General features: G+C 37.3%; 1 protein-coding gene and 2 pseudogenes across 1 annotated transcript; all 3 read right to left on the bottom strand.

Annotated features, from left to right (window-relative positions):
- Positions 1-5889: 5889 nt before the first annotated feature.
- Positions 5890-8705, bottom strand: LOC120173500. The gene is made up of 4 exons (XM_039180651.1): positions 7617-8705; positions 7036-7260; positions 6605-6696; positions 5890-6499 (listed from the first exon to the last, which is right to left on the bottom strand). The coding sequence occupies exons 1-4, from the start codon at positions 8685-8687 to the stop codon at positions 5890-5892; spliced, it is 1998 nt and encodes a 665-aa protein (XP_039036582.1). The 5' UTR covers positions 8688-8705.
- A 1663-nt stretch (positions 8706-10368) lies between these two features.
- On the bottom strand, positions 10369-14163 carry LOC120173482 (annotated as a pseudogene).
- A 562-nt stretch (positions 14164-14725) lies between these two features.
- LOC120173519 lies at positions 14726-16949 on the bottom strand (annotated as a pseudogene).
- Positions 16950-17276: the final 327 nt, after the last annotated feature.

Raw genomic sequence — 17276 nt, 5'->3', positions numbered from 1 at the left:
CAGCTGGTTAAGGATATCTACAAATTTCTTGAATAGAAGGTCTTGTTTTTTCTTCTTCAGTCTTTAAGGGAATGGTGGTAGGGGTCTGACTTCATCTTTGCTTGTGGGGGTCTTTGTATTATTGTAGCATTATTATATCTTCCATTAATATATTCACTTGTTGAACCCTTATTCTCATCCTTCTCCAAAAAATCATCCTCTTACACTTTGGGTTCTTCTTACATAACTTGGGGTTGGAATTATCTATCTTCCTTCCCCCTAACTTATCTCTTTGGTTATTTTAGGTGCCATTCCTTAGAGCACTACATTGCTCCTTACCATGAGCTTTAGTCACTTCAGTATCACTGGGTAGGCTGTCTTATGGGGCGATGTGTAATGCTGTAACAATTTGACCTGCTTTAGTCTCCAAGGCTCTCAAGGATCTATGGATTTGCAATAATTCTCCTTGACTTTGTAATAAATCTCATTTGTTTTTAATAGATGTTCAATGATCCTAGATTAAAACCTTCGTAGTCGACATGAAATCTTGGACAGTAACTTCTAATGAGTTTTTATTTGATGAATTTGTTGGACCCTTATTGGTATTTTACCCCGACATATTTAGTTGAAAACTTGGGGTTCAGTCATATTCTTTTGTCAGTAAAACTACTTGCATTGTTAGCTCTTTGATTCTCTCATGATTAATTTGGATGTTGACGCCATCCAGGGTTGTAGGTGTTCGAGTAAAGGTTGGTGTTGGGTTCCTATTTAAGTTTCCCACATAGTTGGTAGACTCATGGTTGTTAGGGTATTCGTTTACATGATGATTTCCCCGACATAATACATATGCTGAGCTTGTTAGGGTATTTGTTTACATAATGATTTCCCCGACATAATACATATTATTCAACATGTTGGTGATTTCTGACAATTGAGCTGAAATAAAATCCTTAACATCCAGCTCAAATATTCCTTGAGCCTTCCTCCCAGTTCCTAGCCTTGAAGAAGGGAATTGATAGTCATTGTGTGTTATCCTATCAAGGATATCAATGGCTTCTTCAGGTGACTTGTTTTACAAAGTTTAATTTGTTGAAGCATCTAACATCATCCTCATGGGAACATTCACACCATTATAGAACATCACCACTTGCGTCCAATCATAGAATCTATGGTTCGTGCACTTGTGAAGTAGTCTTTTGTATCAGTCCCAACACTCATACATTGACTTGTCATCGACTTGAAGAAATGATGCTATGTCATTCCTCAGTTGAGTGTTCATGTTGGGCGGATTATACAACAACAAAAAGCTTTTACATAGGTCAGACCAAGATTCCATCAAGCCAAATGGAACTCCACTCAACCAAGCCCTTGCCCTGTCACACAGTGAATAAGGAAATAACTTGATCATTAACACATCTTCATGCACATCTTGTTGCCTAAATAAATCACAAACTTCTAAGAATGCATGAATTCGTTGCCTTGCACTTCGTGGGGCGCACCACCAAATTGTCCAATCGAGTTCAACATGTTAAACATCATCAGTTTAAATTCGAAGTGGGTTACCTATATATCGGGAGCTACAATACTAGGGTTGAGATCTTCCAAGATGGGAGCTAAGTGATCTCTAATAGCACGTGGACGAGCAATAATCCTTTCATTAGGAATTGTTGAAGCATTAGGATCTTTAGAATCCTCGACTTGTTGACCTCCTTGGTTTTTTAAGCTTTTACATGGTTTTTTGAGCATGTTGAGCACGTCTTCTTTGATAGAAAAGTTGTTCAATCTCGTTACCAAAGGTAGTAGAGGTTTCTCAAATCCTCTACGGGTCATGCAACAACACAACCTGCAAATTTTAAATAAAAATAACAAGTTAATCTATAAAAAATAAGAAATAAAATGGTGTGAAAATTAGACTTAAAATCACCAATTTTCAATCCCTGCAATGGTGCCAAAAACTTGTTGCATGTGTAAATGTAATATACTATAACACGTAAAAATGTGTAAGTATACACAATCGAACAAGTAATATAGTAGCGAGTGAACATAGTTTCCATATGGATTGGAGGGACTTAGAGTTTATAACTAGTAAAGTATAGAATGGTATGAACAATTGATTAAGAATATTGCGGTAAGGTAGCATGTATAATGACTGTGGAAATGCTATGGCAAAAATATTAGTGTAGGGTGAAATATTTTGACAAACAATAAAGAATGATATGGAAAATGTAAATTGAGCACTAGTGTATTAATTAAGATACTTGACAACCTCACACAAACAAGTTATAAGAAGGATAAACAACTGGGCTTACTAAGGAATCATATGCCTTGTCTCTAGAATAGTTCCCATCTTCCATGAGTAAATTGCTCGACATGGTTTTTGAAAGTATTCTTAAGCTATCTCTAGTAAGGAAACTAATAGTAAAAATTCTACGGTAATACCTCTTTGCATAAACTGTAGCATAGTAATATCGACTAAGTCCTACCCCTTTTAGTTGTTGAAACTTTTTTGTTATCTCTAAGGTTGGTTAGAGCATGGCTTCCCAGCTCATCCTCATTGTTCACGTCGATCTAGGCCTAACTCTTGAAAGCTCTTGCAATTCTGGAACAAAACAACATTTAAACATGGAAAACATAAACCATTTTTCAAGAAAAATCATACTCATCCAAAGAAAAATCACGCCAATTAAGTTAGTTCATGGCAGGGTCAAGATCATCCATCATCATCATCCGCTCCATTACAAACCCAAAAAGAAAATAAAAATGAAAAAACAAAGGGATAAAGAAACTCTCAAACACATAAGGTACTGTGAGCTTGACCCACTACCTCGAACCGCCATAGCAAAGCTAGCTTCTCTCAAAGGCCTAGCTTTATATCCCCTTGAGCTGGCTATGGAGGACTCGACGAAGGAGGAGGAAGAAAATGAAGAAAAATGGAGATTTGGTTGTTGTCGCCTCTTTCTCCCTATTAGCTCATACCTTTCAAAAGCTCTCCCAATTGTAAGGTGACTTTATCTACTTATACTAAGAGCAACATAGAGTTTTGTTCCCAAATTTCCTTTGTATCCTATGGGATCATTCCCTTCACATGAACAGGTAGGCTAGGCTGATAGATGGGGATTACAAGGATGGTTGGCAGAGGCTTCACCTGTGGGTTGGACAACTTGGCAGCAAAATATCTTCATCATTTTGTCTTTTTCTGTGTCTAGAAATGTCGTCTAGAATGTTATAGCATTTATCCACTTCTCCTTCAGCTTTAGTTACCTGCACATCATCAACAAAACAAGACCTTTCCCTTTAAACAACACTAATTTCATGAAAAAATGTTGCAGTAAAACATCATCACTATATGAAACTACATGAACCTAAATGAAACTATATGCAATGAAATGGGCTCTTAAACAACCAATAACTTAATTGAAAAGGCACACAATATAGCTTTTTTATAGGGTTATCAGCTACTTTTACAAAAGGCTTGCATTTAAAAATTTTAGATCCATTGTTTAGGGAAGGTATAATTGACTGTTTTTCCAAGTATTGTGTCGATGTTTAAGTTGGTTATCATATTTTGAAGCAAGCCTCTGCAATGAGTGTCATTGAAGCAACTTATGCGTTAGGTATATGATTGCTTCACATAAAAGGGTGATTGCTTCACATAAAAGGGTGATTGCAATAAGGATATCAAGTGTTATACAATCTTCACCCAATACATCTATTGATGAAGCAAAAAGAGCTTATGCATTGTAGAAACATCACTATCTCTACTATTTCCCTAAATTATATTAGTTTCGTATTTCAAAAGGATTCTACAAACATATTGTTTATGTGATGACATGTTTAAAGGTAGCTTTTATTGTTTCTAAAATAGTGAAAGTAATATTGAAATAGATTTTGTTCTTCGTAGGACTAATTAAATTAAAGATGAGGTTGTAATACATTTAACCATAAACATTACATTAAATCCTAAACCATAAACATTACATTAAAGACATAAAAACAATGAACCATAAACATTACATTAAGGACATAAAAATAAAAAACCTAACACATTACGTTAAGGACATAAACATACCATTATTCTTTATGATGTTTTAATCCTCGTAATTAGTAGACTCGTCAGAAGTAATATTTAGTTCTCAATTCTCCATGCTTTTTCTTGTTGTCATTCAGGTACAAATTAGAACTATGCTTCCTGGTCTCCATCATCTACCTTTGTTTCTTCATCATTTTTCTTAGTTGGTAGAATATCGAGCTAAAAGTAGCATCCTTAACCATACGAGCAAGGTTGAGATCAGTAAACTCTACAAACAAATCGAAATTAGATATAGAATGATATTAGTATGTCTCAATCATACCAACAAGATTGACATCATCACTTAGATGAAACCTCGTGCATGATAGTATCAATGTATAATATAATAAAGATACTCTTTTATTACTTCCAAGTTAAACCTTTCTTTCTATTTCCAACTTCAACTCGTTGAGTTGATTTGTTTTTTGAAAGGCATGATTAAAGATTTACAATCATAATAAACAATTACAAGAATAGTTGTCATGTTAGCGAAAAAACTCAAGCTATGAAAGTGAAAATTCAAAAAAAAATATGATTTTTGCTTCAAGTGAGTAAAATAGTTTTCACCTCACACATATTTATAGGCCCTCACGATCAAGATTTTAATTTTAATCTAACCCTAAACCATTTAAACAAAAAAACCTAAACCATTTTACTCTAAAAACCCTAAACCATTTTAACATAAAAACCATAACCCTAAATCCCTTTAACCTAAAAACCCTAAACCATTTTAACATAAAAACCATAACCCTAAACCACTTTAACTCAAAAAACCCTAAACCATTAAAATCTGACACTAAATCGGTATTAAAAGGCACGTGCCCCGAAACACACCTTCAAAGTCGCATCCCCTGAAACGAGTCTTCCGTCGTGGCGCCAAATCAAGATAAACCCATGGAAGGCGCCCCCTGCAACGTGCCTTCCCTCCACATCAGCAAGGCGTGTTTCACCTCTTATTCTGTCAGAAAGGGTGCTAGTTCAGTATATATTCGATAGAGGGTGTTAAATTGGTGGTTTTTTTAATATTTTAGGTAAATTTTAGATAAAATTGGAAATAATTTTACAAGGTGTTTGACTTATGCAAATATTTTGGACCCATTTTATGAATAAATGTATATCTGATTTTTTTTTTCTTAGAAAGTTAAATAAATATAAATATTATATATTTATACACCTCTACAAAAGTTTAGGATTACTATTATATATCAAATAATAATTTTTTTTATAAAAATTAAATCCTATGCCTTAATAAATCAATAATCTTTTAGTCTCTTTATATCATCATCAAGTAATTTAAAAATACTTAAAAGAAAATTAAAGTAGTTAGTACAATAAATTATGCAATTGACGATTAATGTCGTTATTTGATCTATAATTATATTATCTTTTCTGCTAAATATGTTAAATTTGAACATTTCACCACTTTTACATTATCATCATCTTAAATATGTTAAATTTGAACATTTCACCACTTTTACATTATCATCGTCTTCAATTGACACGAAATTTCCAAGTGATTTTGTCTCAAGATTATTCTTTCAAAAATTCATATTACAACAAACTTATCAAACTCAAATATAATATTTGAATAATTATATCTCAAGCTTTATTAATACAATCAACAAAAATACACCTTGCAACTTTAAAAATAAAACAGCAACCTATCATACTTGCCCAATATTATCCAAATTTTAAAAGTAATTCAAGATGTGGTATGTTTTTCTATAGGAGTTGACTTAATAAAAATTATTCAAAAATACCTACTTAAAGGACATAAATTTATTCAGAATTTAAATAAAACTTATAAATATTTGTTTTTGTAAACAAAGTAGAAGTAAAAATCAAGAGGATAGTTGCGTCCCAACGTGATGAATGACAAAGCCATAGATTTTGCTCTTCAATTTCTCAACCTTGTCCACCAATGGTTCATCCCCCTTTGCAACCGCCCTGTCTAACCAATCGTTGACCAGTTTCAACTGCGATAAAACCGATGCTATCGAACCACAATCCAAAGGTAGCGCTTTCAAGGATCCCTCAATGACGGCAACAAACCACATTTGCATCTCAGATCTCAACTTCATTGCAAAGTGCACCGTCTCTTCCATACCCCCACCTCTAGTCCACGTGGCAGCATTACGTTGCCACTGTGGTGGTGGCACTGAGCAAGTTTTGACTTGGTTCTTGGGTCTCTGCAAAGCTGATACAGACTCATTGTTCTCAAGAGACAGAAGGGAGACTATCTCAAGATCAGTTGTCACAGCGGCTTCCACCCATATAGAAGACAATTTAGTGTGTTCAGTCGACAGATTTTCCAAGTCAGATTTGTGGACAGCTGCGACCGTCTCAGTGATTCCGGTATGCTTCTCGACATCATTGTAAATGGATAGAAATCGGTCAATGATTGGCAAGGGATTCCCAACCTTGGATTTAGAGGAAAGTTCTGAAAACAAGCTGGAAAATATATGGACGTCATCGGCTACGTTTATGTATTTACATGCCTCACATTGCATGATAGGAACGAGTTGCATGCATATGCAGGTGAGAATGGATCCAAACCTTAAATTCCTGACAAGAGACTCAGTAGCAATGGCCTCCTCCAATGCCTCTGCTGCTGTTTTAGAAGCAACAACTCTCCTTTGCATAGCCTCCTGCATTAACACAATGTTAACCCTAATAGTTCAGTGATGGTGACAAGCACTCGTACCATTGTACCTACATGTTTACAATGAAACTACAATACGGTATCAATAGCATTGAAAATCACCAAATGCATATTTATTTTTACAACTTCCCTGTATTGACATGAGACGAAACTGTAAGAACTTAATTCTTATACCAGAAGCTACACCATATTTATTGCTACTCTACCAAATGCATCACATCACCTCAAACACTATCTTAATTAGGAAGCAAGCAAGCTTTATATATAATATAAAGTGAAGAAGGATTTGGTTAGCTTCGTGATAAGTCCTGAAACCGGCCCATACCTTTCCAAGCTTTGCAAGGTTAGGAGAAAGGTTGTCCCATGGAACACTGCCATCAGTCCATTTCTTTTCATGGATGGTGATTCCCAAAGCCCCACCGCCACATGCTGGCTTCTCCGAGCTGGGGCCACCTTCAGGTCGGCTAGGTTTTCTTTTCTCATTGCTTGTAGAACTTTCGTCATTGGGTTTCTGACTATGAACATCAGTTAAACGTCTTGAAATGGCCACCTAGGAAAAGGATATATCATGCCAAAAATTCAGTAATTATGTATCAAAGAGACGCATGTAACTCAAATTCTACAGCATTATCTATCACACAAAAAAAAAAATCCACATTCTCATAACTGATTACTTGAAAGCAGAATTGACCCTGTTTCCAGTTTCCCACTTGAATAGAAATCTTAAAGATAATTTGACAAAAAGAAAAACAAAGTGGGCATCTTTCAAGAAAACAGATTAGTAGTTGAAATGGGAATAAAAAGACTGTCTAATGCAATTACATATCAACTTCATCTTCAGATAAGCCTCGACTTTGTTTTTCTTTTTGTGATTAATTAGCAAATTAAGAAATCCAATTTAGCTACCTGAGTCCGCAAAATTGCTTGCAAATCCGGGTTAGTCTTAGCAGACGCTTTCTCCTTCAGCTCCCCTGAACCCTTCTCTGCTTGTTCATCCCAGCTCTTCCTGCAACTCTTGGCGGAACCCACCAAAGCTTCAGACGCCTTCGAAATCCCAGCAACAATCGTTTCCATTTTCTTCTTTGAATCGCCTACAGCCGGCGAAACCTTCAGCCCACCGGACAAACTCCTAGCCGGAGAAAGCGATGGTCTCCGTGTATTCGGTGATGCGTGCTTCCTTCCGTTGGGCGATGGTTGCCTATACCTCGAAGGCACTATGATCACCGGGTCTCTCGCAACTTTCTTACCATCTTCCTTCGTGGCCACCAAGCTCAGTACCACAGATTTCGATGGTACAGGAGAAGCCGATCTCTTTACTTTCGCCGCCGGAGATGGATCTCTTTCCGCAATAGCCGCTTTTGTTTTCTTTGAAACCGAACGTTTTGCCACTGCTGGAGACGAAAATCTTAGCAAATTTTCATTAACCTTAGTGTTATCTCTAGGCGCGAGAGGCTGCCGTTTTCTGGACTTTTCGATTTTCGAATCCTTGTTTTTGGCTGGAGTTTTGTGTTGATCCAATTTCATATTAGACAGAGAAGCCGCGACCGTATCCACGGAAAATTCGGATTCGGATAGGGGTTGTAGAACGAAATCCCTTTCGGAAGACGAAATACGGGCAATGAGAGGATCAGGGGAACCAACGAAAGAGTGACGACCGGCGAGCGGTCGAATACCAGAGACAAGTGGCACAGGGGAGTGAAAATGGAAGCGTTCAACGTAAACGAACTGACCTAGCTGGAGCCGATTGGAGAGGATTAACTCAGTGTCGCGCTCGGAGAGGGAGACGTAGGTGGAGTGGAGGGAATCGGAGAGTTGAACGTAGAAGCCGTGGATGGGGCAGAGATCGTGGGAGCTGGCGAGGGCAGGGACGATGCCGATGACTTGGAGGAGAGGTGAGCAGTGGTCTCCGGTGACACGGGCAGAGGAATTCATGGATTGGAGGAGCTTTAGGAGGATTCCGGGAGTAAGCGAAGCCATAGCTAGGGAGCGTAAAGTGGAGGATTTAAGCGTTGCGACTTACGAGACTTGAAATTCAAAATGCCGCTAATTTTTCCTACTAGTTATCAAAAGCCTATTATTGCGCCCCACGTGGAGTCTTCTCGTTCTACTATGAAAAGCGGATGCTGCGCTTGAAACAAAATCTACTGCTTGATTTGAGATCAAGCTTAAACCATATTTATATATCTTAATCATAGTCTCCTTATATTCCTATTAGGATTTTATTTCATATGAATTTACAAACATTTAACTTTCAGATAATAAATCATACTTTATCCTTCCAAACTGCTTCTGTGTTTCCTTTTGGTGATTTCTGGCATGATTGATTCAAGTAGTGAGAAACAAAACTAGTCTCAAAATTAAAATATCTGGTACTGAAATCAATATTGTATCTTCCGTATACACCGGGGTGAGTCTGCAAATTCGATAGGCAATGGAATCTGTGGAATGCAGGAGAAAAAAATTGCTTGCTTTATTTACACTTTGGCTTCAAGTTGAGACCCAGACCCAGATTTGCATTTCAATTTGGTGCGGATTCCTGGGGCCTTTAGCCTTGGATGAAGTCAATCCGAAATAGAATGAGCAGGGAGACACAGCGTCCCAGTATGTAAAAACGAGTTTTCTGCTGATTTGCCATCGACAAGCACCTCCTCCTCAAACTGGGTTTCTGCGACCTGCAACAACCCTTCCCTGGAGCTTGAAACCACCGAGTAGCAGACATGGAATTGGCTGACACCCACTTTGGAATTCGGACCAAATACATCTACTCCCTGCTTCTGTTTTTTGTTTTTAAAGGCCGCTCTACTTTATACAAACACAAACACAAAACGTTTGGCGATTGTGGTCTCCTTGAAAGCTCAAGGTTCTAGATGTCATATACGTCATTTCCTGGAAGTTTACCCATTTTTCCAGGTTTAGGACGTTGCTTGTTCTTGTCCTTATCCTTATTTGCCTATATTTATATATATAAAGGAGGAAAGTCGGATAATATAAACTACAATTCCAATCTAAATTATTTATTAATTCTCATCGTTGGACTAACATTTTAGAAACATAAAGGAATTGCGAAAGTGACATCACCAAGTATTAATTCCAATATAAATTATTTATTTTAGTAACATTTTAGAAACATCTGAATATAATTATATTAATACTCTTCTCTTTATATATTTTTAATTAAATTCTTTTTTTCTTTGATAAAAATAAAATATATTTATTTATATTACATCATATCAAATCGGATAGAATTTTTACCTAAAAATCAAAGCAAAAAAATACGATTACTATTTACTTATAGAAACAGTAGCCACCAAATATTACATCTCTTTCTTCTGGAATAAATTATGGAGTATTTAATTTATTATAGTCAAAAGAAATAGTGGAAATCTAGAGAAAAAGATAAAGACGAGGAGGGGAGCTTGTCCTCATTTCGCACACGTTTTCCTTTTAATTCCTCCGCCGCCGCCTCAAATAACTGCTGGCCGTGGCCCTACATTTTTCGGCTTAATACGATTTTTATTAATATTTAAACGCAGCTGCTCAAATTAAGAACATTCCACATTACTGTCCCGTTTTAAACAAAGTCACACGATCATGCCGGAACGTAAACTATGCCATGTTGGAATCATAGATAAAGATTTGAGTCATAATAGTGGCTGTAAAGAGATTGTACATACAACTACAACTGATCGTATGAATCATGGTTGTGCTTTAGGATCACACTATTATTAAAGCCTTAAAGTTCTCATCCCAGGAATATTACCAGTATTTCATGTGAACCTTATACTTTCAACTCCTCAATTCCTGGACCTAATAGTTCGAAAACCACTTCCACTTCCTCCGTGATAACTTCATCCAAACTCCGAGGCTTCCACTTTGGATTCTGCAAAGAGATGAAAAGGAATCCGAATTATGGACAAACGAGGATGCATGCAACAGTAAGGAGCGTATATGTTCATGCACATCCATACATAGACAGATAGACAAGAATACTCTCTTGGAGAGAAAATAGAGCAGAGATAGGAAGACACAACCTGATCTTTGTCAACCAATACTGCACGGACGCCTTCCAAAAAAATCATGTCGTAGAGAAGACCGTAAGGCGATGCGATATTCAGTTTTCATAACACCTTTTAGCTGGAAACAATCAATGCAACAAATATACACATGTTACTTGAAAAATACTGCTACCATAGAAGAAATTTGCTTAGAGATGGAGAAAAGGGCAGTTGAATGATACATCTCCGAACTCACCATTGTAAATTCATTGCCATGTTTACCATATCCAGATGCAACTTTAGAGAAATAATTTTTGGTTAAGAAAAGAGAAAAGTGAGCGCCTTTTCCAAGCCCCTGCAGAGCATCATTTGCCCACTCTGCCACTGCAGAAAGAAACTGTTAACAGATCTACATTGCCGGTTTCAGTGTCATCCACAAGAGCACAATGATGAAGCTTATGCAGTTTAATTTACCGTTTGGATAAGCTTACTTGAAGCTTCTGTGCTTTGCTGATGTTTCTTAAGCTCTGCGATCGTCTCACTAACCGATTAATCTGCACTGAAGCTTGAACTTATCTGAGGCAAAAGTAACTTCAAGTGAGCTCCAGACTCGGGGTTACTGCTGTACTTGGCCAGCAATGTTGCAAGGTCCTTGTCTGGATCCTCCGAACTGTGTGAAAATAAATATATCATTTATGATTTTGAGGGAAAGATTAAGTAGCCACAAATATTTATGTTGCAATATAAACCACTGCATCTCTGATTTTCCAAACATATTACTCGCGATAAGACTACAATAAAGCCAAGAAGATTTAAATGTTGAAGTTCATATTTAAACCAAGAAGATCCTAAATATATTTCATGTCCACTCAAACAGAAAACCGTCAAACTAGAAACAAGATTACAAGTTACTGGATAGAAGGGCTTCCTTCAGTGAACCTAGATTCCCAGATGTCACATCGTGTGTTCCAAGACCTACATATAGTGCATCTCAAGGCGTTGATATCTTTTTCCCGGTCATTCCGAGATAAGCACCTGCATAACTCCAAAATTGTAAGTGGAAACAGTGAGGGTCGTAGAGTGAGCTGAGAATAGAAACAGTAGGGGTGTTGATATCTTAGAGCTTAGTTTTAGAGTAAAAGAAACATACCGAGAGAACCCCCTCCAGGATTTTTTGCTGCTATATATGAAAACCCAACATCGGGAAACAAACCTATTGCATTTTCTGGCATAGCAAGAACAGTCCTCTGACCCACAGATTTATGCGAGAGCAAAACATTAGAGAGAAAATTTGTAAAGCTATGAAAATTTAAAATGCAAGACCAAATATTTCTGGGCAGCAAAATGATCAGTTTGTACCTCAGTTATCACTCTGTAGCAACCATGACCAGATAGGCCAACTCCAAAGCCCATTGTTATGCCATCCATGAATGATATATATAAGGCTTCTTGTTCTCAGAAATTTTGCATACTAGAGAATACTCTGCAGTAAAATCCTGGAAAAACAATACAGCATAATTCGATAATATACTTCCGATGACAGGGTAAAATGAAAAACACAAAGTGATGGAACAGCACTACAGAGATGAGAAACAACAAAGAATAAACAGACAACTCTGCAATTAGAAATGATATCTAATCCTATAAACACATCATGCACACATGAGATAATCAAGCAAGCTATATGCTATATTCAGTCCTGGTACTGAGCACTCCGTGGTTACCATTTTCCCATCCTATCATTTTAACTGCTACATCATGGACATGTAACAACAGTTCATTTATAATCTTGCCATGTTTACAAGATAAAACATTCAAAGAGTTAAAACTGCAAGCAAAAATGTAAACGGTTGAACTTTAATTATGCTCCTACGGATGTGAGCAAAAGCTAATTTCATCTGGACACAAATAGAGGCCAATTATGTTATTCAAGTTGTATTTCAGTTACAATCAAAGGATGCTCAAGACTCATATCACCTACAATTATTTGATCCCAACTATCCCCCCTGTTTATCCACCTGAAATTATATAGAGCCTACATAAAACCCAGACTCATGGATGTTTTAGATTTCAGAGTTGCATACAATTACTTGTGTTTCAAATTCTCGCAAAGTATTTCTCATCAATGGTTCTCGGAAGGTTGAATGTATCATGTCCATGGTAAAAGTAGTATTTTGAGTTGGAAAATGTGACAAACATCTTGTGCCGACAAAATTTTAGTAAATTGGAAATGTTTATAATTATAATGGTATATAATTAACCTCTATCATATCCGAGAGTTTGTTTTTCTCTGTAATCTGCTTCACATCACCACCTGCAATAAGCTAACGTGTAAGTTATCAATGAGAGAAGAACACTACATTGAACCCAAAATTAAAAGATAAAACTTGAAAAGAATATCCTCATCCCACCCAAAGGAAAAAGAACATGGAAAACAACTTATAGCTTATAGCTTGCAACATCCAATTTAACAGGAACTGATAAAATATTCAACAACAGCAAGCTAGAAAGAAACATTTGCAGCACAAGGCATGCATTTACAGATGGAAGGGAAAGGAAACCTTTGGCACAAGGGGTGTGTTTCTATCCTTTTGGATTTCAGCAACAACACCTTTAATATCCATTCATGCATTACCCATCAATGGTTAGCTCCAAAAACTACCCTAACACTAGCAACATGAAAACTAGCCTACTAGGAAATCAATGCACATTCTTCATTACAAACAGCATTTAGAAACGTTGCAAAAGAAGAATCCATAATTCTTTTTTCTTCAAAGTACCTGCACAAAAGGCTCGTGGTGTGCTGCCCTAGATCAAAACACATTTGACATTTGGATCCAATTCCCATTCATCAAGAATTTGCTTGTACTTGATATCCATATCTGCATTTATCAAGATACACAAGCGTCTCACTTCCAAAACCCATCTGCAAACTATTAATTCATATCCACTCCAAAGAAAATGCCACTTGACACCAAAGTGGAAAGATTTCCACTAATTTGAATAATATCTAAAATTTCAAAAAAAAAAAGAAGATTTTTTTATATAACTTGCAGAACCAATACATGCTTCTTTAATTATACTCATCTCCATTAGTGCCAGCAAATTATTCAACAATGTCTTCCTTTCTCACTTCGCTCTTATCTATTTTCAACAGTTCTACTCCAAATTTTATCCTTTATACTATCAAAGTAAATTATGTAGTTTAAAATCGAGCTGCAACAGGTCATTGACGTCAAATTTGTTTTCACTCCAATCAAAGTCAACCTTTTAGCTCGTAGAAGAGTTACTTAAACTTGAATGACTAAAAAGAAGGAGAAATTCGATGTAAACGAAGGAGAAATAACGAAAAGGACCTAAATTCATAGCGATGAGAGCTTTGGGACGGTCTAGAGTAATGACTGCAACCCGTTTGGGTGAACATTTCCTTTCACAAACTCTTCAGCGCCACCAGCCATGGTGGATAAGATCCAATCACGACTAGAAAAAATAAACGCTTCCTATCGATGACCTCGAGACGTCACTGCAAATATAGAAGCGGAGAGAACGAGGAGCGAGAATTGAAAATCGAGCAGCGGCGGCAATAGCCGATGTATCGTGGATGTTTGGGAACAGTGATAATGGGAACTTAACCGGAAAAGATTTGGTGGCGAGTTTAGAGGCTGGGAAGCATTTCATGCTTTCCCGGATCTTTGACTTTGCTTTGATGAGTGGTGAATGCAACACTGAGTTCAACTACCGAGTAAAGTTTATATATTGGAAGTATCTCATTCCCCACCCGGCTCGCCTTCAAGATCTAGTAATAAAGTTTCAACCGGGCTCCAATTAGTTTTTGATCAAATTTTAATTAGCTTCGAGTTGATTTATATTTAATTTATATGTAGTATTATTTTAAATTTAAATCTAATTCGAATATAAGCTTAACAGCCCATTTTTACTGTATACATATCAACAAAATTAAAAAAAAAACTATTAATGAAAAATATTTAAAATCAGATAAGTAATCGAATCGGATGAAATAATTGTGATCCAATAGCAGCTTACGTCAACTTAGTGTCGCATCTTACTACATAATACAATACGTGGCATCTTGGCAGATACGATCTCCGAAAACGAGTCAACCAACTGCCCCTCCAAGCTACTTGGATCATCAATAAGAGGGTGAATGAATGTGTTGAACACCCTACGTTGCTGTTCCGTGGACCTCACGCTAAACCATGTTAGTAATTTCAATCTGAATTCTTGGTTAATATGACCCTCGCCTTCTAGCCATCTGATTATCTTTACGCATGACTCGAAGCTCTCGTCCAAGTCACCAGAGTCGTTGAGTTTCAGAATGGCGATCCGTTTACAAGGGTGCTAATGCTATCACAGTCGTGTGACTCTTCATTCGACCTCGCTGCTCTTTTCTTGAACAACTCTGTATGGGAATCACTCGTTCCGTACGATCTTCCAATGGCATTCTTCTCTATTCATGTGATGCAGCATCGTCATCTGCCTCCATGGCCTGTTCTAAAGTGTAACCGTTTTCTTCATTTCTGGAGGACTCTAATGGAGGAGTTAGTTCCTCATTTAGATCAGGAATCGAGGCAACATTTAAGTCAATCCCACGCGAAACAGATGCCATATGACTGTCTTTCCGAGTTTCAGGCTCAATAATCTTGCTTGCCGCACAGCATTTTTCTATATCATCACTACAAAACCCTTCAAATCATCCTAGCTTTTGAGCCCAAACAAGTTGCAGAATCTTTCCAAGGTCTTGAACCTTAAATCCAGATGAATCAACTGTCGTGAGATCCTTCGACCCTGAATAGCCTCCTTCAACAAGGGAAAGCCGATTCTTCAGATTCATGACATCCGCTTAATTAGGATTCTTGTTAAGTAACTCCACACTCTTAGTGAAACATTTAGCCTCGGAATGGCCCAAGTCACCAGCTTTGGTATAAGAAACAATACAAAAGGTGTACTCGGTGCAAGGCTGCAGATTAGATATCAAAATTCTTCTTAGTTCTTGGGAAAACACAGATAGGTTCTTTCGTACATGTTTCATATCTACTTTTGAAATACCAGAGCTTGTAGCCCTCAATATAATCGGATGATACCGTAGATAATTCAACCAGAACCATTATAACAGACAACTTCACATCTTCAAACAGAAACCTGCATGCGGCAGGTCGTGAATCTGCCCATCAAGCAAAACATGTTTTTCATGTAACTAACATCTACATAACCAATAATAAATAAAGGAAGCCAACGCGGGTTCTAACCTTGAGACTTTGGGTTAGTATTAGACATTGTTGCCAGCCATTCATCTACTTTCCCAATTGCAAGAGAGCATAGTTTCTGTATATCACCAGCAACTGAAAGCCTGCTGACAATTTCCCGTGCCATCTTGGCAGAAACCTCATTCATGGAGCCGACTTCTGTTTGTAATTTGGCCTTCATATCTTTCACAAACTCGTGCAGTTCTTTAAAGCGGGATGTCGAGTCTAGGAGCCTGTAACTCAAGTAGATCCTATGACAAAGTACATCCAGGCTGCGAGCGTCTTTAGCTACGCTAAGTTGCTTCTTCCAACATCTGCAGATGCAAAATAATCACTCCAATCGTGTCAGCCCAATGCTGAAAAATAAGTAATTTATCATATTCTCTAAAACCTTATAAGATTCAGATCATTTTCCCACATCAAATTTTGACATGATGAGAATCATGGACTGAAGCATGAGGTGCAAGTCAATTACTCACCCAAGTATACCAGAAACTTTACCACAAGAAGCACAACAGTAGCTACGATCTAGCTGCATCAATTGGCCAAGATCAACAACTCCCACCTTCTCATGTTGAAGAGCACACTCGATATGACATGAACACCCAGAATAATTCCCGTCACCAGATTCAGAAGTGCATACCAACCAAAGACTTGGGTCCTTGTTTTCATCAAATAAGTAGCAGATACAACACGAGCATCTCTTAGCAAATGCATCATCATTAGATAGAACAGCTCTGTAAGCAGAGTTTTTGCATATCCATGAATTTAAAAATCCATGCTCCGGAGGCTGGTCAGAAGCCGGAAACACCCTCATCGGGATCTCTCCCTTGCTGTGTGCTTCCTAGAGGAAGATTGACTGTTGGTAGCGCATAAGACCTTTCTTGAATCCGACTTCTTGATTGTTTTGTTAGCCAACTTCAAAGCTTCAGTCATTTTGATCTTTGAAGGAGGTGAGTTTTCTTTTCTTTACCAGAACAGGTCAGAAGAAGCTCCTTCCTGGACCAACTAGGCTTCTGAATGCTACACAAGAGAAGAAAAACGGGTACACAGTATAATCAAACGACGAAAACGTAATGCCAACCGCAATAATTTATATATAAGTGATTAATTTTACCAAAGAACTAGACAGTGTCATAGTATTATTCACCCTGCAATTTGTTCCAATGATATTGTAATAAAAATGGAAAAGAGGAATGAAGTCAGGGAGAAAAGGTAGGATTGCATACACATTGAATATGATTCTAAGCCTCAACTCCAAATTCTGGAGTACTTCAAACAACAAAACAAACATCACTAATGAGTAG

This window comes from Hibiscus syriacus, unplaced genomic scaffold (genome assembly GCF_006381635.1).
Source record: "Hibiscus syriacus cultivar Baekdansim isolate YM2019G1 unplaced genomic scaffold, ASM638163v2 tig00111954_pilon, whole genome shotgun sequence".
Classification (NCBI taxonomy): Eukaryota; Viridiplantae; Streptophyta; class Magnoliopsida; order Malvales; family Malvaceae; genus Hibiscus; species Hibiscus syriacus.
The sequence above is the reverse complement of the archived record's forward strand: the minus strand, read 5'-3'. Positions and strand labels throughout refer to the sequence as shown.